The sequence below is a fragment of the Coturnix japonica genome, chromosome 3, assembly GCF_054131305.1.
Source record: "Coturnix japonica strain WE chromosome 3, WE-NBRP24, whole genome shotgun sequence".
Taxonomy (NCBI): domain Eukaryota; kingdom Metazoa; phylum Chordata; class Aves; order Galliformes; family Phasianidae; genus Coturnix; species Coturnix japonica.
In genome coordinates, this window is record NC_140665.1 from 16,958,834 (window position 1) to 16,982,468 (window position 23,635).

General features: G+C 40.9%; 1 protein-coding gene across 1 annotated transcript in view; it reads right to left on the reverse strand.

Moving 5' to 3' along the window:
• Window positions 1-18,489, reverse strand: part of MRPS5 (mitochondrial ribosomal protein S5) — a 31,165-nt gene extending 12,676 nt beyond the window's left edge. The window contains exons 1-5 of the mRNA XM_015857112.2: window positions 18,406-18,489; window positions 15,974-16,111; window positions 8,778-8,903; window positions 8,241-8,474; window positions 5,635-5,669 (exon numbers count right to left, since the gene is read on the reverse strand). Of these exons, the coding sequence (XP_015712598.1) occupies window positions 5,635-5,669; window positions 8,241-8,474; window positions 8,778-8,903; window positions 15,974-16,111; window positions 18,406-18,472 (600 nt within the window). The 5' untranslated portion in view covers window positions 18,473-18,489. The remainder of the gene's footprint in view (window positions 1-5,634; window positions 5,670-8,240; window positions 8,475-8,777; window positions 8,904-15,973; window positions 16,112-18,405) is intronic.
• Between the last annotated feature and the right edge of the window lie 5,146 nt (window positions 18,490-23,635).

The following is a 23,635-nucleotide window of genomic DNA, read 5'->3' on the forward strand; positions in this document are numbered from 1 at the left end:
CTGTTCTCTCCTATAACACCTTGCTTCACATGTTATCATTATAGAAACTGTCAGGTAACTTTCATTATCAGTCAAAAGACATCACTGATATCATCCTTGGAGCATAAAATTTGCCTGCAGTTCTAAAATCAAAATCTACATCTCCACAGTCCCAAAACACATTTGTGCCAACATCTCATTTTAAGTAAACTATTACTCAGAGTATCACTTGTACCATATAATTTTTCAGTCAAGGATGTCAGGCAATAGATCTCAGACACCGTAATTTCAAGCAGCATTTCCTTTCATAACAAGCCTTTTCCATTGTGCCCTTCACAAAAACAACAGCTAAAAAACTATTTCCAATGATTTTAAAAGGCTTTTGACTGTGCTCTAAGGAATGTTCTTTTGGTCACAAGTGTTAAAACTACCACAAATAATTCTGTGCTCCTAAAGCAAACACATACAAACCTGTTTTCTCGCTACTTCATAGAAAGTTGAAACTGAGGTTTATATTCTACTTATGGTTCCCTGTCACATCATATTCATAGTTGTTCAGTGGATGTAAAACACATTACTATAGAGTGATACAGTTAGAAACCTTCCCTGTGTTCATATTACCTACCGTTATCTCTCCACAGTTCCATCTACCTTTCATAACAATGTATTCAGAAACACTGAAGACATGGCTCTTTTGCTGTGGCCCAACAAACCATTGCTTCTGATTTTGACACACTTCTATCCCTGCTTTGCAAATGAGCAGCACAACCCACACCAGCTATGAACCGTTCAGACCATACTCAGACAAGTTCTTCTGTTATCTTCAGTCCTGCCTATCCAAAGTGCTGTGCAACAGCAGAGGCAAAATGCTGCATCCAAACAAGTTTCATGAATCAAGAAAAACCATGCCTGAATGCAGTTGGCATTTGGAGAAAGTAAGAAATAATCACCACTCTTTCTACACCAAGACTCAGTTATGAATTGCCAACACTATGATACAACTCTGCAAAGTATGCCCACAACCTTCAGCCAGTTCAACTAAAAGTTAAGTCATAATAGTGTGCTGGTGGAGACAATATGGATAAAGGAAAGACAAGATTCAGGTGAAAGCACAGGATTTGGCTTCATTTACTGCACACTGTATTGATTACAAGATAAAACTATCTTTTCTCAAAGCCTCCTGCAGAGCTCATCAATAACTTGATTCCTGGGAAAATACAGTTCAGATGCTTTTCAGAATATCCACCCAATAATCCGTTCAATGTAATTTACTTGCATTGATTTTATCTTAGGAAGAACCAGTTAAATAATTTTTAGTATGCAAGTATTAAAAACATGTTTTTGTCCTATCGCCTTCCAACCCTTTCTACAGACTCTGAAAGAAAGAAAAAAAAACACATACAAAAAAGAAAAAACAAAACTACCCAAACCAAGTAATCAAACAAGCAAACAAAAAACCATTAACAGATAAAAGAATGAAGTCCATATGAAGTCCTACCTATGACATAAGAAAGAATAAGACAACCATAAACAAAACCAAGAAATTATTTTGGATTTCAAGAACAAGGCCTTGGAGAATACCAGCATTCTGAGTACCCAGCTCAACGTCATACCACACTCTATCCACAGACACAGGGTTTTAAGTTAAAAGAGGGAAGATTTAGGTTGGATGTTAGGGGGAAGTTCTTCACTAGGAGAGTGGTTAGGTCCTGGAACAGGCTGCCCAGGGAGGTTGTGGATGCCCCGTCCTTAGAGGTGTTCAAGGCCAGGTTGGACGGGGCCCTGGGCAACCTGATCTAGTAAAGGTGTATGTTTGGTGGCCCTGCCAGGCAGGGGGCTTAGAACTACATGATCCTTGAGGTCCCTTCCAACCTGGGTCATTATGTGATTCTGTGTGTGCGTACACTTATCTGCAGAATGTAGCTCTAGCTTTAAAGAAAGTACCAGTGTATTTTATGTTTTTATCACTATGCAAACAATATATTGCCTGACCTGATTTATTTATTTTTTTTCCATCACGTTTATGCCTTTCTGTCATCAATATCTGAACACCAGTAAGTGTCCCCAGTTTAAAAAAGGCAGGACATAACCATCTGAATGAAAAATCACTCAGCAGAATTATTCTGCTACTTGAAAGGCTGCAAGGTACAATTTCAAGGTACAATCCCAGGTATAATTTCAAGTAAATTGATCTTTACTAGAAAGAAGTGGCAAAACGAAAAGATATGAACATGAAAAATAAGCCCTCTAAAGACAGACCTTTTGCAGCTGGCAGCTTAAGTGTCAGACGAGAAAAAACATACCCATCATCTACAAAATACATTCTTTATTTCTATACCTTCACCCTTACAAAGAGTGAAAGACTCAAAGGGGGCACTGAACTTATATGGTTTCCAGCCTTATTGACTGCTAGGCTTCATTTTCTAATTTTGCACACATTACAAGGTAAATGGTGTCATAATACAAGCTATCATATAGGGTTTATTTTTTATTTATGTGTTTTTTATTGCTACCATTGTGATTTTATACCAGAAGAATCAATTTGACAGTATCTGGGCAAGCAGCTCTGCCTGGCCCTGCTGAAGAAGGGGTGTGGGGACGCTCTTCATTTCATGGTGTGACAGCTGTGCATGGCCATCCAGAACATGGTTCATCTTGCACATTGCTGTTGCCACAGCCAAAATGTATCACCCATCAACTCACTGTGCTTACATCCACTGTTTGGTCTCCATAAATGTTCTGCAAGCATCAATGAATGTCAGTGGATGCTGTTTTCTTCCTAATGGAGGAAGTCAGTTCAACATCGTAACAGTACACCCCTAGTCCGCCCCTCAAGTGCCTCTTTATTATTCAGATATAACGAAGCAGTGAAAAAGATTTCTATAGCATAGGGAAGTGCTGCATAGCAATCACTGTTTTGTTATTTAATGTATTTAACTGTAAATAATAAGGCAGATACAGAACAGCCCAATTCAGTAAATACGTAATGTAGAATCCAAACTGGCTGATGACTGGGAGGTGTCACAGTGACAAAGGAACAGCCACTACTCTCCAATATGACCTTCCAATTAATTGCAAACACTGTGATCTGCAAGGTCCATGAAGGTTGTAACACTTGTCCTTAACAACCGCAGAAGAAGTATGATCTAAAAATCAATTCTTACTGCACATTAACTTAAGTATGGAAAATAAATGTCAGAATTGGTAAGCTACATGTGAGACAGCAAAACACTTCAAATGGTTTTCAAGCCCTTGACAGCTGGGATGTTTGGGAAGTGGATAGACATGAGAGAGGTGAAATCCATTTTGTTGTTACACAGAGAATGAAGGATTATGGTTGACAGTTCCCTCCCTTTCTTTAAATTATGGGGAATGGAATTCAGTGGCTAGAGAGAAGATGCCCTGTTAGTAAGGTACCTGTAGCGTGTCCAAGGTGAAAAGGGAGGAAAGATTCATCACTGATGTGTTTTATTTCATCTATACTTGTACATACCAGTACCACTTCACTCACTCAAACCAAAGTTGATTTTCAATATCAACTTAGTTTTTAAAATAAATACAGATTGATATGAGACGGTACCTGGTAGTGGTACAGAGAAAGTGTGATTCCTTCCAAAACAGGGATCACAGGTCAGCTTTGGTGGCCGAACACAAGATGAAATGCTGAGAGTGAAACTAAACACAAGTTTGAATTCAGGGTGGTACAAACACCCCTCCTAGACAGCAGTATAACACAACACTGGCTAAAAATACAGGCAGAATTTCACACAACTGTCTAATAAGCCAAACTGTAATAATGGCAAGGGTAAAGTAATGAACAGATGACACTGCTTATTTAAAACCGTGTAGCAACTCATTGGACAGTCACTCATTTTCACAGTGACAGAAAGATCACAACATCTGCATTAAGCAGAGATTTGCTATGCATTTATCAGAGAACACAGACCCAGGTTAATGTCTCAGATCTAAGATCACGGCTAGAAATTAAAGCAGTCTTTTCAATGCAGCAGCCAGACATGGATACTTTTTCCAATAATACAGTAGTTAAATATTAATTGCAAATAAGATTTTGCTGATAACTCTGAAAGGGAGGCAAATCTTATAAGCAATTTCATCTGGAGTAAGTAAGCAACATGAGAATACTCTAAAGGTACAAGTTTATGCAATTACTTTCAACACAAAGCCACTGGATTGATTTATGCCCCTGAGTATTTGTATAGCAGGGTTTAATTTAATTTATCAAAAGCACAATCCAGAATCTCACAAGTTCTTAGGTATTCACCCTGCTCTGTGGTGCTGCTCTTGCCACCTTGCTTTGTGGTTTTCTAGTTGGGCTTCAGGAGACAAAAGCAGCTCTAAGATTTCAACCCATTCAAAGGGGGCTGCAAAGGAACACTGAATTTCTCCCAGCTCCTTCTCCTTTACCAGTAAGATCAGTGCTTATGAACAAGAAAGACTTGGCCAGACTTAGCAAATTGATGCCCCCAGCTGGATGTGGTCAATTTGCTACACCTTGCTGAGTTTTGCTTTCTAATAATTCATTACAGCACAATATCGAGTCCTTTCTAACAAGTCAAATATTTAAAAACCAACAAGAAAAGCTACAACAGAGTGAGATTTCAAGCTGTACACAGCACTGATAGAGCTGGAAATTAGCTGGCCACAGCTACCACAAATCTCACTAGACTTAGGACATGAGTATAAGAAAAAGGAATTCAAGGATAGAGGGCAAATACTGCTCTGACTTCCAGAGCTACTGCCTTTTCTGGATGCTCAGCATCATTTGGTTCCTGACTGATAGCAAGTGAGTCACAAGAAATGAGCTTAATTCTAAAGTCAGGTCTTGCCCCAACAAAGCCTCAACTAGTTCCATGGTTTCCATAGTAATGTGTTTGAAGTTAGAAAAACTAATAAAACAAAAGGCAGAAAAAATAGCTTGCAATAGCATGAACACGCATAGCTCTAATTGTTAATAGTCTGTTCTGGAATGCATTACATTCTCCAGGAATGGCTTTTCCATTGAGAAGCAACAACACATATTTGCACTACTAACACTTTACAATTCACTATTCAAAATCTATTACTAATAGTTGACCTTGTTTTCAAAACAAAATTCACCTTCACCATTTTTACAAAGCACTTTCTCTGACCATGTTCTGTTGCAATCATCACAAAGAATTTGGGCCTTCAATACAAGTTCTATTGGCAGTGTTGAACTTTTAGCCTGAAGCATTGCCATCAGTGAGCAAACATCTTTGGTTACCGGGATTTAATAACCAGTTAAACACACCACGCCAGCCAAGGGATCACATACAGTCAGTTACGCATTAGCAGTGCTACTCTGTGTTTGAAAAAAGATGACCAGGACATGCAATAGGAAATTAAGTGTTTTAGAATCTACATTGCTTGTATTACAGTTGCATGGGGACAGGTAAAGCTTTACCTGAAAGCACTTAACATTTCATAGCCACTCATTCCACTCAGGTATTATTGCCTCAACAGAGAGGTCTCCATGAACAGAATGCCACATTATGTCATGCAGTTGAAAACAACACACTAGACTAATTTCTGTAGCACTGAGATAGTGAAGACTTAAATAATAACAAGTTCAATATAAAATAATTAAAGTCCTTGAAAAGTTTTTGTAATGCTTACCTGAATTACTCTTGTTTCAAAATCCTCATAAGTTTCTGTTGGGGAAAAAGCAGTGCATTACATTTCCTTGTATTAATTACAAATCAGCACAACTCCCTGCAGTTCATATAATTTAATAAAGAATGCGATTTTTATGTAGCTGTAATTTATAAATTCATCTCAGCAGTAAGTAGAAAATAATTTGAATGCATATCTAAAAAATGAAGATTATTAGCTGCTTGCTTTCAAAAAGGCCTCAAATATAGGTTATTCCAGAAGTAATGCCTCCTACTTGTTTCTATAGAAACTACAACAGATACAAAGGGTGCAATAACATAATTGATAGAGCAAACTCTCAGCTACAAAACACAATTTTTCAACAAAGTCACCACCACCAGCTATGCATTTTGGATATATAATATCAAAATTTTGCATTTGGATATATAATATCCAAATTATATTTATTATTTATATAATAATTCATAATTATCAATATATAAATAAATAATACTAACATAATATTAATATATAAATAATTATTTATATAATAGTTTATATATAATAAATTATATTTATTATATCAATATATATTGATATATTTTTGCATTGGATATATAATAGCCAAAATACTATATACTATTCTTGTTATAATTACAGTACAGTTCCTGTTATAATTAAAGAGATGAAAACCTATACACACCCACTGCGCTCTGTTAGGTACCCCTGCTTCCAACTGGAACAAATACACTATATTTTCAAGCACTGCAGTTGCAGGAGTGTAATCAGTGTAGCACACAGGAAGAAAAGCAATACTTTTTTTAATGGTAAAGCAAGACATAAATTTAACAGCTTTGTCTGAACATCACAAAGAAAGTAATAACACAGCTGATGAAAACCTGAACTGACCTCAGAATCTCTTCAATATTTTAACCACAAGTTAAGCTACACAATCTTTCCAAATTAAACCTGAAATACTCTTTGGGAAATCACTGCAAGCCAGCACTTACATTGAAGCATTTTTATTAAATTATATCCGATATTCTTTCTAATTCTCTCCTAATGCAGAAATGCTATGAAAAACATCAGTCTACAGCATGAATAAATAAAGATACTGCTCTAAAACTGTGAAATAAACAGCTACAAAGAAAACAAACCACCACCGCACTTAATGTGCAACATGCAAAGTAAATGGTTAAAAATGCCACCAAATGGGTCTATTACTATTAGCCAGTACTGTTCAGAATACTCTCAAATATGTGATAGACAATCAACAAGGACTCAAACTCCATTTCTTTATACATATTCCTGTGAAATCAACGGGCAATGGAGTAAAATGCAACATCTCAGTATAAAAGGCAGAATAAAGAGGAGATCTCACCAACCTCCTGTATTTCCCACTAACTTTATGAACTAGAACTTTCGCTATTTAAAAGACTAGTGTTAATGTCACCATTTAGAAGACTAGCGTTAATTAAAACATTAAACACTTGATGCATTTGGAATAGTCGCAGTGGAGCTTAAAACAACATAATGGTGGGGAGAAAAAAAAATACAAAAATCAGACTCAGATGTTGCTTTATTGTTTATATGGACTGTTATAAATATGATAATCTCAGTACACTTTATACAAAGCCTCCCAGAACATCAGGTAGGCAGGGCTGAATGGCAGCATTTTAACCATGCCTGGCTGGACACCAGGGAATCTGTACGATTCACAGGATTTGATGGTTTCAAGTCTGCTCCTTCTATCACCCTGACAGTGCTTTGAACACAGCCCATGTCCTCACTCTCTTATGAAGTCATCCCATTATTCTTCTGAATAAAGAGACGGTGATTGAACTCTGGGGATGTGCAAATCCCCGCAGTTTTTAATGAACTAAAAGGTAACTGGTGTATGCTAATCAGAAACTGCTTTTCTCAAGCATACTTATAATACAATCTGACAGTTTCATTTTCATATTTTTACTGCACTGTTCTTTTCCCTTTTTGGCATTACTCGAACAGATTACTACAGCCAGCTTTAACGCAAGTAACCAACACCAACTCATATGAGGAGTAGCTGAGACTGAGATTGTTCAGTCTGGGGAAGAGGATGCTGAGAGGAGACCTGACTACTCTCTACAGCTGCCTGAAAGGAGGTTGTGGCCAGGTAGGGTCATACTACGGTATTTCTCTAGACAGCAGATAAAGAACTTAGTAGCTACACTCAAACTGCAACATCTTAAACTGCATTTCACTACACTGTTAAAAAGTTGATTTCACAGGACAAATCCTTAAAGAAAGGAAGCAAAAAACACAGCTGCACTTCATACCCAAGACAACTGACACTTAACACACAAAAATATTTCTGCATTCCACAACTTCTATAACAGTCTGTAACATGACACAGTGCTCCATAATAAAGTATAACATCAGATAGTCCATAACATATTCACCTAACAACAAATTTTGATTGAGAAAATACAACTTGTTCTGATCCAGCTGTATTAATTAACACATCAGCATGTTACAGACACAAAGGCATCCAAGACAGACAAACTGGTTTTTCAAACCACCGGAAGAGTCTGGATCACCCTCTTACCCAGCTCCTACTAAGACTAAGAAATATATTAATACAGTCCACTTACCTCCATTAGGACCTGGGTCGGGAGGATCCAAAAGAACACCTCCCCAGCACTTCCCACTCCATCCACCCTCTCTCTTAATTTTTATTTTTCTTTTCTTCTCCCATGCATCTCTCTGTTGAATAATCTCAGACTGAATTTTGTCTCGTTCTTCTTTCTTTCGCTGAGTAAGGGCCTGTACTCTCCCACTCTGTATCAGAGGAGCATTAAGACCCGGCCAGAGGAAACCGGAGCGTCCTTGAAAATAAGAAAAAAAAAGTTTTATGCCAAACTAGGATTGAAATTCTGCACATTGGAAAAGTGCAATAAAATAGAAAGCTTTCACAAATCTGAAGCACTTTTGGTGACATAATTTGTGTTTAAAAATCAAAGAATTGCGTTCAACAAATGCACAAGGATTTTTATTTTTTCAGAAAACAAAAATACTTCAAGCTGTTCAGACATCACAGAAACTAACAGCAACTTATCAGTTTGTTAAATCAAAAAATACTGCACACGAAAAGGCTAAGACGTTCTTCAACCCCTTATTTACCAACGCACCTTCCCCAATCTCCTGGCCTCTGTTGAGATTCTTTCTCAGCTTTTTCTTCCTTCTCTTTCCTCTTCCTTTCTTTACTCCCACGCCAGTCTCTGCCAAAGCTCCTTTCCATAGCTCCTCAGCTGTCGCTGAAATAGGAAAGTTTTCGTAAGTAATGTACAAGTATCTCATATATTGGAAACTGAATTCAGTGGTTGAAGACTGCTCCCATTGAGACTCAGCCTCTAAATGTCTACATCTTAACACTGCTTCTTGATGATACAAGGAAAGCAGCAGAAGTAACTGAGCAATAAGATTGTATCTTAGCAAAGGAGATGAGTCAATGTCAATAGATCCAGCAAGATGAGGTCAGAACAAACCTAGTTTTGGCCTCAATCACAGTACAGAAACTGATAAAATTAGAACAAGAGGGAAATACCACGCTTGGTACCAAAGCGTAGTTCATCTAATCAATCCCCAGTAGTATCATCACGTGTTTGGAAAGCAGCCGTATTTAATGCAATATCACAAGACCGCAGACTCCAGAGCTGAGAGCTCCTTATAAGATGTCAGATATCAAAATGATTTCAGGACAGTGACAGGAGCAGAATATAGAGGGAATCCTTAGCAACCTTGTAAGGTCTTAACAATCAGAAACATTCATTTTCAGGCTTCAGCTTGGATTAAAATGTAACTTCTGTTAGCAGATGAATTCTAAAATGGTAGTTCAACCATTTCCTTTTTGCATTCAAAAGGAAAACAAAATTTGGAAAACAAAACTCTCCACACGTGAAATATGAGAAAGCATCTCAAAAGGGAATGCTTACATATTCTATTACAAGTGACAAGATAAATTAGAGAGCCTACACTCAGATGCCTAATGAAAACACATCATTTTTCTTTTCCTCGGAGGCAAGTCAAAGGCTTATCAGCTCCTCTGGGAACCCAACACATCACAAAACTCGACGTGCTCAAGTGCAGTGGACGTCCCCCTGACCTTGTCTTCTATAGTAAAGACAAGCTTATCCATCTCCAGAAAAGAAAATGTACCACTGTTGTATTACTTACAGGGGTGAAAAGCAGTTAAATTCACAGAAAAAAAAACATACAACACACAGAAATTCCACACTGCAAATCACTGAAAGTTGTAAGGATTTTTTGCCTTCCGATATTTGAAAGGAGCATATAAAAAAGAGGGGGAATGGCTGTTTAAGGGGGTGAACAGTGATAGGACAAGAGGAAATAGTTTTAAACTGAGACAGAGGAAATTTAGGTTAGGGATTAGGAGGACGTTTTTCATTCAGAGGGTGGTGGCACTGGAACAGGTTGCCCAAGAAGGTTGTGGATGCCCCATCCCTGCAGGCATTCAAGGCCAGGCTGGATGTGGCTCTGGGCAGCCTGGTCTAGTGGCTGGCAGCCCTGCACATAGCAGGGGGTTGAAAGTGGATGATCATTGTGGTCCTTTTCAACCCAGGCCATTCTACGATTCTATGATTTTCTGAGTTGTCCATCACCACCTGCTCATCCAATTCTTATTTTCTTCCCATAGTATGTGTCACTGCTGGAGATGGGAAGCTCAGACAGACATTTGTTCTACTGAGGCAAGGATTTCCTCATGTTGTAAAAGGTCATTTTTAACTCCTAGATTGCCTTACAGTAATGTCTACCGGATCAGTTTTCATATTTGTTATCTGTTGGTGTTTTTTTGAAAGACATTTCTGAAACAACAGTATGGACTCCTGATTTCTAAGCCTCTGATCTTAAGCTTTAACAAGATATAAAGCCTGAAAAAATTCAAGACTATGCTCAGTCACAAGCAATATAATTCATCTTCCATTGGTTTTCCTCTGTCCTCATATAAATATATGTTCCTATTGCTTCAATTTTACCTGTATAATTAGCCAAAAAACTTATTAAGAAACAAAGCAGCATGTGGGCAGCATAAAATACAAAAGACAAAGATGCTGGAACACTTCAAACTTTCAAGGACCGCTTAATAAACAACAGCCATAGCTCCAAAGCAGCTGACATAGAAGTGCTGGGCAAAAAACTCACATAGATAAGTTGTCATAAGAACAAAAACTACAACTCATTTCAGTGGCTGAACATGAAGCAAACATGAGGCAAATGATTTAGGTGTCACTTCAGATTGCACATGTTAACTTCTACTTCCAAGCACAATACTTACCGAGGCCGGAGACAGCCTTACAATTGCTGTAGAACTTGGCATTTCACATAAAAGAAGTGAAACATCTAAACCAAAGGAGAAGCCTGATTTCATAGCTTCACACGTATTCAACACATAAATGCATCGTGCATTGCCCTCATAAAAAGGAAGAAAAAAAAACGCAGAGCAATGTGCATTTTGGGGATCTTGACATCCTCAGTGTGGAAACAACGAAACTGCCCATATGCTGCTGCTGACAGTGACAAGTGGGAGCTCATTAGTTGTTTATCCGAGTGGTCATACTTGGTTAAGTAAAAAAATTAAGAACTGAAAAATAATATTCTTTTCGCTTGGATTCTCAAGAAGGCGAGGCAGAGAAATGAACTACTTAATCCAAAGACAACTCACGTAGGACTGGGAAAATTTAATATCAAATTTAATTAACACGCAGGCTTTCAGGAACTGATGCTCCCAATAAAGAACACGAATGCAGAGATTTATACAGAGTATAATTGCTTGCGGTAAGGAGAGTCTCCAAAGACAACGCATGTTACTCTGAGTGTAATCTTATATTGTTGGTCTAAATATGATTCCCTCTTCATTGCTACAATCTATTCTATGAGCTCTGAACGACAGTCGTCTTCCTTACTCTGTATTCTAACCTATAAGGAAACATCACCTAGCAACAGAGAAATTAAGTTCTTTTCATTTGTTCCCAACAGTAACTAATGGAATTAACACTGAAAGGGAAAGCATAATTTTGGTACAATCACAGGCTCAAATTAAAGATCTTTAGTCTCATATATTCTTGGATACACAACAGATGTTGGAGAAATTTTGCTTGTTGTTATTGCCAAAAGGTTTGGATGATGGGGAACAATTGTTTTCAGTATTCATGACACATCTGTGTGCCTCTGCTGCCTTCAGAAATGGCAGCTTATATATTTCAACTCAATTCTACGGCATAAAGGTCGTTACCTCACATTTTCCTCAGACAGATACATACTTTTCCCATGAAACATAAAGCACTTTTTAATCCGTGTTTCTCAAGAACTACAAGCTCAAGCACCTGCCGGAAAAAGTCAGCACTATTGGAATTTAAAGCCCTTAAGCTGCACTGGGGAGGTTTAGATTGGACATTAGGAAGAATTTCTTCAAGTAGAAGGTGGCCAAGCACTGGAACAGGCTGCTAAGGGACATGATGGTGTTTCCATCCCTGGGGGGGTTTAAGAGAAATTCAGATGTGGCACAAAGGGGCATGGTTTGTTGACAGTTGTTCTTGGTGATCTTGAAGGTCATTTCCAACCCAGATATACATTCTCCAGTCTGCCTGCTTGCTCACAAGACCATTTAAACATAATGAGAGGTAGGAAAATAAAACTGCTCTGTCTTCCAGCACAAAAGCGGGACAGAAACAGGCACAAGCAAAACTATCTGTTATGTCAGGTCTGTTGAGACATGGCTTCTCAGAGGGAGATATTCATTTTCCACTCATCATCTGAAGGAAAAATCAGGTCCTTCTGTCTTTAACTAAGTGCAAGAAATCATTAAGTAAATACAAACATAATTGCTTTTCACAGTGAAGTGGGTGGAAGGGGGAGAGATGGACAGAACTTAAGCCTGAAATAACAAGAGCATTTTAAATTACTTAATCACAAACTCACTGAACTCCATCACCAGACAAAAAACAAATCCCAGCATATGCCCCTTTCAGAGTGCAGCAGCCAGCTAGCTATCTAGATAAGGACCACAGGCTGCCTAGGATAACTGCATTTCCTCCTATTTAAATGAGTTAAACTATCTTTAAAGATCAAGTTGAATGGTACAGGTGACCCTGCTAACAAGAGCATGTTAACACTTTTAAGAGTCTGATGAAAGAGAAGCAAACCTTCACTAATGAGACACAAAAGTGCCATCACTTTCTCAGTCACGAAGAACTGTCATTTGACATTTCGTTTGAAAATTATATTTCGCATTAAAAATGCAGATACGATCATTTCATGTTACCACTCTTCTGAAACAACTATATCACTAAGGGATATGAGTGCCATAATGTGATTTATACTGTTAATATCATACTTGATTTGAATTTTGAAGATGTTGAACTATTCAACTCCAGCTGTTAATTACCATGGAGAAAAGAAAATGGAAACAGCTCAGCAAGAAAAGCTGCTCTGAAACAAGCAGCCTTACATACACACACAAAGTGTGCAAGGAGACTGAACAGCATGAAAAGAAGTCAATGTTTCTCACAGTGCTTTTAAAAGGAAACATGCAGACAGCCTCACATTGCCAACTCATGGCAGAGCAAATTCATGCATCCAGCTAGGGTTTATGAACAGCCACTAGGGCAGCTCTTCAAAGTACTCTGCATTTGACAAGGAAGTGTTGTTTCCCTTTTACCAATCCATCATTTACACAACCACAGCAGTACACAAAACCACATCAAGAAGGATCTAGTAGCTAAGCTTCAACTGATGTCTGCTCCAGACTTACAATAAACAAGACCCACTGAGCCCCATTCTAGTCAGGTCTTCAGCTCAGTAAAGTCCCAGAGCTTCCCCCCCCCCCCTCCAATGCCCTCAGATTTGAGTCAGCGCTTTGCAGCAATCCCACCTGGACTCAAAGGATGACTGAGGTTGGAAGGATCTCTGGAGCTCACCTTGTGCCACCTTCCTGCACCAGAGGCGCTACCCATATCCAGTTGTCCAGGTAGCTTCTGAACATCTCCAAGTGCAGAGATACCACAGGCTCCCTGGAAAACCTATGCCGGTTCTCAATCTCCATCACAGTAGTGTTTCTTTATGCTCACACAGAACCTCCTGCATTTCCACTGTCCACTGCTTCCAAAGACTTACAAAGCCCAACTCTGTGTCAGATACAGCCATTTCCTGACACCCATCTTTCCAGTTCCAGGAATAGGTGATCTCAAATGAGTTACAGGAAAACGTGCACAAAATAAAACAGGTTGGTGACTTATCCTAAGCCCAGTATAGACAGAGTTAGAATACAACAGGCCTTAAGACTTACATTTATGTTCATAAATTGAACAAATGAATAGCACAAAGTTTTGCTGCCATTTTAACTAAGTGGCTTATCTTTCCACTGCACACATCTAAGCAGAAAAAGAACAGTGAAAATTTGAGAGTAATCGTAATGCCAAGATTAGCATTGTACAGCCCATCTATCATTATCTTATTTGTATGGGAACTCAGCAGATTTGGCTCACGCTTGAAATCAATAGTATAAAATTTTACATTTCCTAACAAACTGCATGATGAATTATACAAAGAAAAAGCAATTACTACATTCTCCAGGTTCCTATGGGATCAAATAATTTATCCAGTCAAAAGATTGCTTTGAAAAATGCATAAAACTGTTCTTAAGCACAAAGTACTGTTTTATCATGTTCAACCCACATTTGTAACCTGCCTTCCTAACAAAACAGCCTACAAAGTAAGGTAGTACTTTACTTCCAAATGATATCGGAATACAATTTTATCCAGTCCAGCTCTTAAAAGCAAAGAACCCTGCAGATTGACCTCTTGGATATAAGCAGTTCTTAAAACAACCATACTTTGAAACATTAAACTCTATTCCAGCTTCCGTCTCTGCTGAATACATACAAGGAGTACACTCAAGTTATTCCAATTTCTTACATCTTATTAAAGTTTAGTTTTATGTAGCTTGCCCAAATAAAACTTCCTTAAAATTTTATTAAGTCAAACAATAACGATGCCATTACAATGAATGCTTTTAATTAAGTCACCCAAAAGGCAGATGGAAAAATTCCTCATAAAACAGACCTCATCTAGATGTTATGAACATAAACATAAATTAGGGCAACATCTACCCTACACGTAATCACAGGGAAATTACTTGTAGCATTATATTTTAAAGGCAAGATAAACAAAATTATTTGCCCAGAGAAGCTGTGGGTGCCCCATCCCTGGAGGGGCTCCAGGCCAGGTTGGATAGAGCCCTGGGCAGCAGAAAAGGGTGTGTGTGGGTGGGGGTTCATCCCTGCCCATGGCTGGGGGTTGGGACTTTAATGTCCCCTCCAACCCAAGCCATTCTATGACTCTATGAAAATAAAAAGAGTGCTTAGCTTCTTAAACAGATTTATCTTGCCATAGTGCCTAAGCTCTAAGCAGTTGACGTCCTTAGAAAACTTTCCCCATGAGCTTCCACACTGCAGCCCTTTTTAGGTCTTTTGAGCCCCTTCTACTATCACTAGTTTGAAAAAACAATCATCTGGTAGTCAAAACACACTGGATAAGAGCAGACAAATAGCATGATCATTTAAACCTCCTTTATATTTAAAATACAAAGAAAATACATTCACAACTCTACCACACTTACGTCACAAAGACTGAAAAACACCACTGGTTCTGAAAGCATGATTTTGCATCGTTCTTGTAGCTTATAGGTTATAAAGATTCAATGTGACTCTAAAACTTCAGTTATGTCATCCAGGAATAATATTCTTATTGTTCCTCCTTTTCTACTGTGGGAAAATGCCACAGACAAGGAACCACAAAATAGGTTTAGAGTCACCATTTCTCAGTTATATCAACCACACATTTAATTCCATTCAGGATTGGAGGATAATACGGTAGCTGGGCTGGTAATTAGCAAGACACTATCAACAGTTTCTGTTTAGCATGTTACTGTGTTTTAATTATTTCATTTTTGAGACAGAAAAGCTTAAATAGTACATCTTGCCTGCAGCTCAAAAACCATTTGGAAAATAAACACAGTTTACGCTGTCAGTAAAGGACTAAGAAATAGAGTAAAGGTGTTTTCTCCTTCCATACAATTAAGTATTTTGGATGGATTAATTGTGATGCAAATCAAACCCTATTAAAATGAAGTTTGTGCACCCAATTCAATCAAGAAATGTAGTTGCAACTATAATCTTACGAGATATACAAGTAGAATAGATACAAAAAAATTACTAAAAACAGATTTTTGTGATCTTCCCAAAGCCAGCTTCTCTTTATTTCTGTTCACTACAAACAGACAGAACTTTTAATCCAATTCAAGACTTACATGTATTGAAGAAACTGCTTCGCCTGCATTGCTGTACTGTCACATTCTGAGGGACTGAGATGGAACACCGCACCTGGAGAGACCATGCCAAGCTAGAATAGGAACAGCAACTCCCTTTCACTGGCACAGAAGCTAACCCTGGGGATAAAAACAGAAAAAAAGGGTTTAGATAAAGGACGTTTTAATTTGAAAACAGCATTTCCCTCAAGCACACACACCACACAAAAACGAACCAACCCCTAGAAACATTTACTCCTATGATTTTGTTTCTAAAGGGAATCAGATGTGAACCCTCTGCCTTGAAGCACTAAGCTGCAGATGGAGCTGGGCAGGGACCACTGTAATTGGAAGCGTCACAGAGATAAGGAAGCTAGAAGGCTTCTAGCAAATTGCTGATAGAGTGAGGCTGCACCCTCGGAAAGTATAAATTCTAGCTTGGTAACTTACACTTTGAAGACTAGAAGTACAAGAACACCAATTCTGAGCTGGAAATCCAGCTTCTATGTCCAGCAAATCCTAAGAGCCACACTGACATTATTCTAGATGATTGGACATAGAACTAGTTTGGTCCAAAGTGCAACAGGACAAGAGGAGGAAGCAGATGCTGGGAGAAAAGTAAAACATAACGCACCCAGAAGAAACCACCACAATTCCCAAAGCATGAAGCCCTGAGTGCTGGTATTTAAGGAAGCATACCCACATACCTCTGTGCACATGCTGCTACAAAGGGAATAAACACTTCTAAAGCAGAGCAAAGAAAACTACTGATGGAAGGTAAATAGTTTAAAACATCACTGAAGTTGGAAATGACCTCTAAGATCATCTAGTGATTCCACCTCAATCAAACTGCACTGTGGTACCCACATGCATGCAGTTAATGCATCACATCCTCCGTTTCCTACACAACACCCACAAACCTGTTGGTTTCAGCAGCGAGAACCGCTCCGTTTAGAAAACAATAACAAAACCCAACCACACACACATACTAACTATTAAAAAACCAGCCATTGAGATGCTTATGACAAGGCTGTAATTAGAACTGTGCAGAAATTGCCTGAGTGTGGGTACAGGTATACACATGGGAGGCTCTAGACTGAAATAATCACATCGTTCTGAATAAAAAAAGATTATGTTCAAGAAAACAGAGGTGTATTCTATTTAAATTAAATTGCAGTTTTGAAGATATCAAGTGCCATCAACTTAATCTCTAACGGGCAATGAACTTCTTCATGCCTGGAGTTTTTCTGTCCTGTATTCTGCTTGCTGCGTTTTATTCAAATGAAACTGTTACACAGAGAAATTACACATTCATATAAATAATCTCCGTTGGGAAGATATTTTGGAGTTGTTACTATTTTCTCACATCATCTCACAAGAGCTCAAGAAAGTCCCACGTAGTAACGAAATCTCTGCACCAAGGGATTCTCAATGAAACCCCTCCGCCTACTTTGGAAAGAAGGGAGGTCTGCCCATAGTAAACAACCAACCAACCCAACACGTTCAGCTTCCAAGCGTTCTAACACCAGACTTGAATGTATTTTGAGGAAATTACTCTGGCCTTTCTTCACACCTCAGTGTGAAGATTTTTTCCTCAAAATCTCCAGCAATATTTGTTATTCAAAAGCTTTCCCTGTAGGATATTCTTGTGCAGGACTTCAGTGTATCAAGCTACTTACTTAAGTTGTATTAAAGGATCTGTCTGTAGCTTGTAAAAATTTATTAGCAGGATCTGTGACCGATAGCATGCATGGACTGTAGTGGCAGAAGTCCCTTTGGGAGGAAAGGGAAAACAGAAAGAGACAGGGAGATAGACGGTGGGTCTCAAGGTAGTCTCCGACACAAGAGATGATTCCCCCTCGCATAAGTATCCCACAGGATGTATATACTTTACATTAGGACTCTTTTAAGACTTCCCACTGTGTGCACGCATGGCGTTGGCTCCTAAACTCTATGGAGATATGATAATGCAGCCCCTGAGGAATCCTAAACCTACAGCCTACAAGAACACAAAGGGCAGAAGATGAGAATCTCCCGCTCCTGCCAAATGGAGAATCCACCTCACAATACTGGGATTCACTGCTCATAAGCCTTAAGAATAACAACAAGAGGGGCAAAAACTGCCCCCAGGGCTCTGCCACAGGCCAGAGCAGCACAAGTCCCCCCAGCACTGCACTCACACCGCTCCACACCCGCACCCCAAAACCCCAGCAGCGCTCGCTGCTTAACAGCACGGCATGGCAGCGTTAACACAAATCCTATAACCGAATTACACATCTCCGAACCGCCACCCAGTTAAAGCCTCCAGCTGCACTGCCAACTCTACAGGCTTTTTACGTTCCCGTGCCTGTTCCTCAGCCTCCCCCCGGCCGGCAGCTCGGCCTCCCAGAGGCACAGACACGTCAACCCCCGGCCGGCCACCCCCCACCCCGCACCTCGCCAGGCCGCTCGCACGACCCCATAGGCGCACGCCCGGCCGGCTGCTGCCACCACCGCCGCCATGTTGCCTTCCCGCCCCCGCTGCCGGCCACCGTACTTAGCTGTCCAACGCGCTGCCTGATGGGCAAGCGAGTGCGGTGAGAGAGCTGCTCGCGACTAAAGCGGAGTAGTGAAAAGTAGCGCCTATTTCTAGGCTGAAGACACGCTGAAATGCTCCTCCCCGCCCTGCACACGAGCTGCTACTATGTCAGCCTCCCGACAGGCATATTGTGGATAGCCCCAAGCTGGGAGCGCTCAGCAGGACCCCACCAAATACCCGACCTCGGCGTGGGGCTTTCTCCAGAGACACGTGGTCACGTGGACGAGTCGGCGGGTCGGGGCTTCGCGTCGCCATCTTGTTCGCCGACGGCTATGGGAGGAGGGTCGCCATCTTGTTCAACGACAGCTATGGGAGGAGGGTCTCTATCTTGTTTGCTAATGAGCTGCTGGTGGCTGCCTCGCGCCGTGGCCGTGTGCCTTGTTGGTGAAGCGTCAAGTGGATGGCTTGGCAGTAGAACAGATTTAAACCAGTAGCAGTCATTGATGTGCAAACTACTGCCACTGGGAGGAACAGTGACACAGGTTGATAATGGACTGTTAAAGGGTAAATAAAAAGTAGTGGAGCTGCCTGCTCCACTGAAGGATTAACAGTACGATCTAATAGGAGCAGATATAAAATTCAGAGATGCGATTTCAATGAGGGTTTTCCTATCTTTGAATAACAGCAGAGTCCCAATCTAGCTCATTTGTTTCAGCAAGACTGATAATTTCTAACAACTGGCAACACAGACAGTATTTTTTGCCTGGTTTAGTGCCCATAAGTGTATTATTTAAAGTTATTCTCCAGTGTGTAATTTCCTATCATAGCATCAGTGCCAAATAAACACATTCTGCTGCTTTGGGCTCGTCCTGGCTAGGAGCTTCAGATGTGCAAAAAGAGACATCTCTAAAGCTGGTGGGGAGTGGAGACCTGGTGCAATCAGAATGATGGGTCAGCATCAATAGGAGAGAGGATAGTGCCTTCAACAGCTTTTGATTAAAAAAGACATTTCCAAAATATCAGAAGCAAACTGGATGTTTTGAGCAGGCACTCCCCAGGGCTGTGGGGATAGAAGGTGAGGTGAGACAGGGCTGCTGCACAGTAAGGGACCAGTCAGCTGTCATCACAGAGGCTTTCCTCTAGCTCAGGCTATGGGTGCATGTGCATGGCGCCCCATTCCCGGCTTCTTTAATGGGGCCACATCTAGCCCCATTCTGCACACACAGTCACTGGCTCCCTTTGTTGCTTAGTGAAGGGTTGCCAGGAGAAAGCGTAACACGTTCTCCATGGAAACCTGCACTTCTGCAGTTTGCTTTGATGTATCTTGGGGGCTGATGGGCACCACTGAGGAAGAGATTGTTTAAGAGACTGGATTGAAGCCATCGGCAGTATCCATGAGGGCATACCGGCCAGATTGCTGCTGCCTTTTAGTACTAAAGTGTTTTTGGGGTCTCTGCCAAAACCTCATGTTTCTCCTCAGCTAAGCATGAGTGACTGTAGTATACCATCTCCCCAGTCACTCCTTAGCCCTCTGCTAGAGAAATCAGCTATTCCCTTCACAAATGCTGCTCCTGCCTGCAGTTTGCATGGTGTTTCATTTCCTCCTCTGCTATGCATGAAGGCTGTCATGCTGGGGGCAGGGGGCAGGGAGAAATCACATAATAACCTATGTAGGAAAAGACCTGCAAGATCACCAAATCCAGCCATCATCCTGGACCAAACAATGCTGTGAAGTGCTGCATCCACACATCTCTTAAATGCCACCAGGAATGAGGACTCTACCATTGCCCTGGGTAGCTGTTCTAATGCTTGACATCGCATCTCTGTGACCAAAGACCAAATACAGAATTACATCAGCTCACTCACCTAGAGCAATTGCTGTTTGCTCTGCTTGGTTGCTCTTCCACTCTCGGCACATAGGTCTGCATGGACTTTGCAACTACTGGTTGTGCTCAGAGTCAAGCAGGGAAATGAGCAGGTGCGCTGGCCATCCATAACAGTTAGCATTCAACTGCACAGCAGTACTGCTAATGAAGGCAGAAGGAAGGTCATAAACAGACTTGCAGTTTGGAAAGCGTTTGTGCATTTCTGCCTTCTTTATGTATTGCTGTTACGAGTCTTTCAGCAATGACATTCTTCAGCATTTAATTGTTTTGAGATGGCATCTGTGAGTCTCCAAAGCCACTGCCAGGCTATTAGTAAAGCAACATGAAAGTGGCATGTAGCTGATTATGCACACGGGGAAGGGTTAATGTGATTGCTGCCATCATTTCTCTAGTGTCACTGAGGTACAATGTTATAATGTGTGCATCAATAATCTGCCAAAGAGAAAGCTGGAAATAGATTGAAGCTTTTGTGTGGACAGCTCCATTAAGGTACACTGAATGGCAAGCACGACAGAACATCGTTTGCAAGCCTCTTGAAATAGGTGGTTACTGCCAGGCACCTCATTTGAAGGCTGTACAATCAGAAAAGAAGACTATCAATAAGCATATATGTAAAACAGGGTCTGGCAGGCCCAGATGGCTGCACAAATATACCTCTCAGCCAGGTTAGCATTCATCTAGCAGCACTTTTCCATCTTTGAAGGAGAAGTGCATTTCTTCTGAGATCTAAGTATTGTTGCCACCCAGCATCAAATGCATTATGGTTGATTTCTGCTTGGCAGTAGCCAGAGATACTGGAGTAGTAAACAAAGCAACTGTTCAACACTTTGCATTATTTATGTGTTCTCCTTCCCACTGCTGGCAGTAACAAACCATGCTCCACCTGTCTGGCATGGATCATTTGCTAGCCAGCAAGCTGCTATCTCTAAAACCCACCTGCTAACACTCAGGTTCCAAGAAGCTGCTGCTGTGCTCCTTCCAGCAGCATGGCTGGGGGAGATGGGTACCTGTACTGGTAGCACTAGCTGCAGTGACAGCACGTGCAGCCCATCCCAGCTCTCGGCACAAATCCATCCCCAGCGTTGTGCTGACATGAGCAGATGTCAACAGCAGGAGATCACAGTGAGTCTTTTGACCAGCCTCCACTGCTGGCATTCAGTTGTTCACTATGCCATGAACTGATGGCCAAAGAGAAGGCACAGTGAGAAATCTGTAGGAATGGTGGCTGGGGTTAAGCTGGAGGCTCACATCTACAGTTCTCCTCTTGAAAAGACTGTCTTACTAGGACCACTGCAGCCTGACAGTAGGATATGCAATAAAGCCACAAGCTCTTGTTCACAGGCTCAGATCCCAGCTTTGACCCTGCATGTAAGTGTAAGCAGCCAAGAACAGAATAGGCAGCTTGGATACTGGTCATCCTACCTAACTTGAGCTTAGTGACTTGGTTTTGCCTTTTTCCTGTTCAGGTGGTAAGGATGCAGCATGATGTGAGGAACTTAGTGACTCAGAGGTCATTATCTTTTGGACTCCTGTCCAGTGCTGCTGTGCCATCTGGCAACCAAGCATCGTATGTTTAGTTCCTTGCTCTCCACATGACTCAGCTGAGCAACACCCAGCTCATTTTATGGTCATGGATATTTCATGAGACAAGCATAGTGAGCAGCCAAGCAAAAAGTCAGCTCTTGTGTCTGCTGCTCCCTTTGTCCCACGCAATGAAAGAGGCAATAGCTCTAAAGCTTGGTGCTGGGAGACTACTTCCCCCACAGCAGTAGTTGAAGCCAGGCTCCCTTGTCCTCATGGGGACTCCCCCAAGTGCCCTCCCAGGAGCCCCTCAAGGTCTTTGGAAGCCAGTCCTTGTAAGTGACATGTTGCCAGGGAGCAGGATATCCCTACGGAATGTCTAGAAACTGAAGGACAGCTTAGAACAGATCCTAGAAGTTATGGCACAGAAAATAGATGCTTTCAGGCACAAAGCAAATATTCATTTTGCTTGAGAGAGCTTTTAAAAAATTAAAACATGCTGTCATCTCCTCTTTAATCTACATTTCTAGAGAAAAGGCTGGATGAGATTTTTTTCCTTTTCTCCCTGACATTATAAAATGAGGAAATTTAAAATTAAGGCAACATTCAGCAATTCATGAAAGCTCAGTCTGCAGGTCCTGTGAGCTGGTGGAGGTTATCAGGGCCAGCTGATGTGCTTCTTGCCAGGTCTGAAATACAGAGCTCATTTGGATGGAATACATTTGAGATTGGTCTCTGCTCTTTGCCTCAGACATCCCAGCATCTGGAGAGGAATCTCAAAGCCTTCTCCCCTGGGCACAGTAAGCAAGCTGTAGAAAAGGGCCATAAGGGCCATAAGGAGGATCTGGGGAACTACAGGCCTGTCAGCCTGAGCTCAGTACCAGGGAAAGTTATGGAGCAAATAATCTTGGGTGAGATCACACAGCATGTGTGTGGCATCCTGGGGATCAGGCCAAGCCAGCACAGGTTCATGAAGGGTAAGTCATGCTTGACCAACCTCATCTCCTTCTACGACTGGGTGACCAGACTGGTAGGTCTGTGGTAGACCTGATAGGCCAGAGTGATGGCAAGAGAGTGAAGGTGACAGCTGTACCTGAGAGCAGGAGGCACAACATACGTGAATTAATACTTTATTCCAGCTGACTGAGAGATGAATGGGAACAAGAGTTACCCTCCAAAATCTCTTGGAGTTGACTGTTGAATGTACAGGACTTGCTGATGCCAACAATGGGGTGGAATCTAAAGTCATCAACCAAGATATGTTTCTCAGGTTTTGGAGTGAGAGTGTAAAATCTATTTCTGACATCATTTGCCTGCCTTTGTAAATGGTGTTGTGATACTTGACTGGAATTCCAATCAGGTAATACTTCTTGTTGTTGTTATTGCAGTGTGTCTAGAATTAGTAATAAAATCACTACTTACTGCAGTTTTTCCTTGCCTCTCCACACCACCTCAAGTAAAGCAATGCAGTTAAATAAGGAACAGTGAATCACTTTAATAATGTTGCATAGAAAGTTGCTTGAGGCATAGCATATCATCGATAGGGATGATTTTCAGTAGTGCTTTTTGGTTGCCCCACTCCAGAACTCTATCCATGAATTGCTTTTAGCACAGAGGACTACATCTTTCACCGGTGGGAAGGGGAATAGCCCTACTGATTCCACACATTATTTTGACAGCTCTTTGCTTCTCCTCTCCTGCTGGCCAGACCCAGCCTGGTTGGCCCAACAAAGGACATTT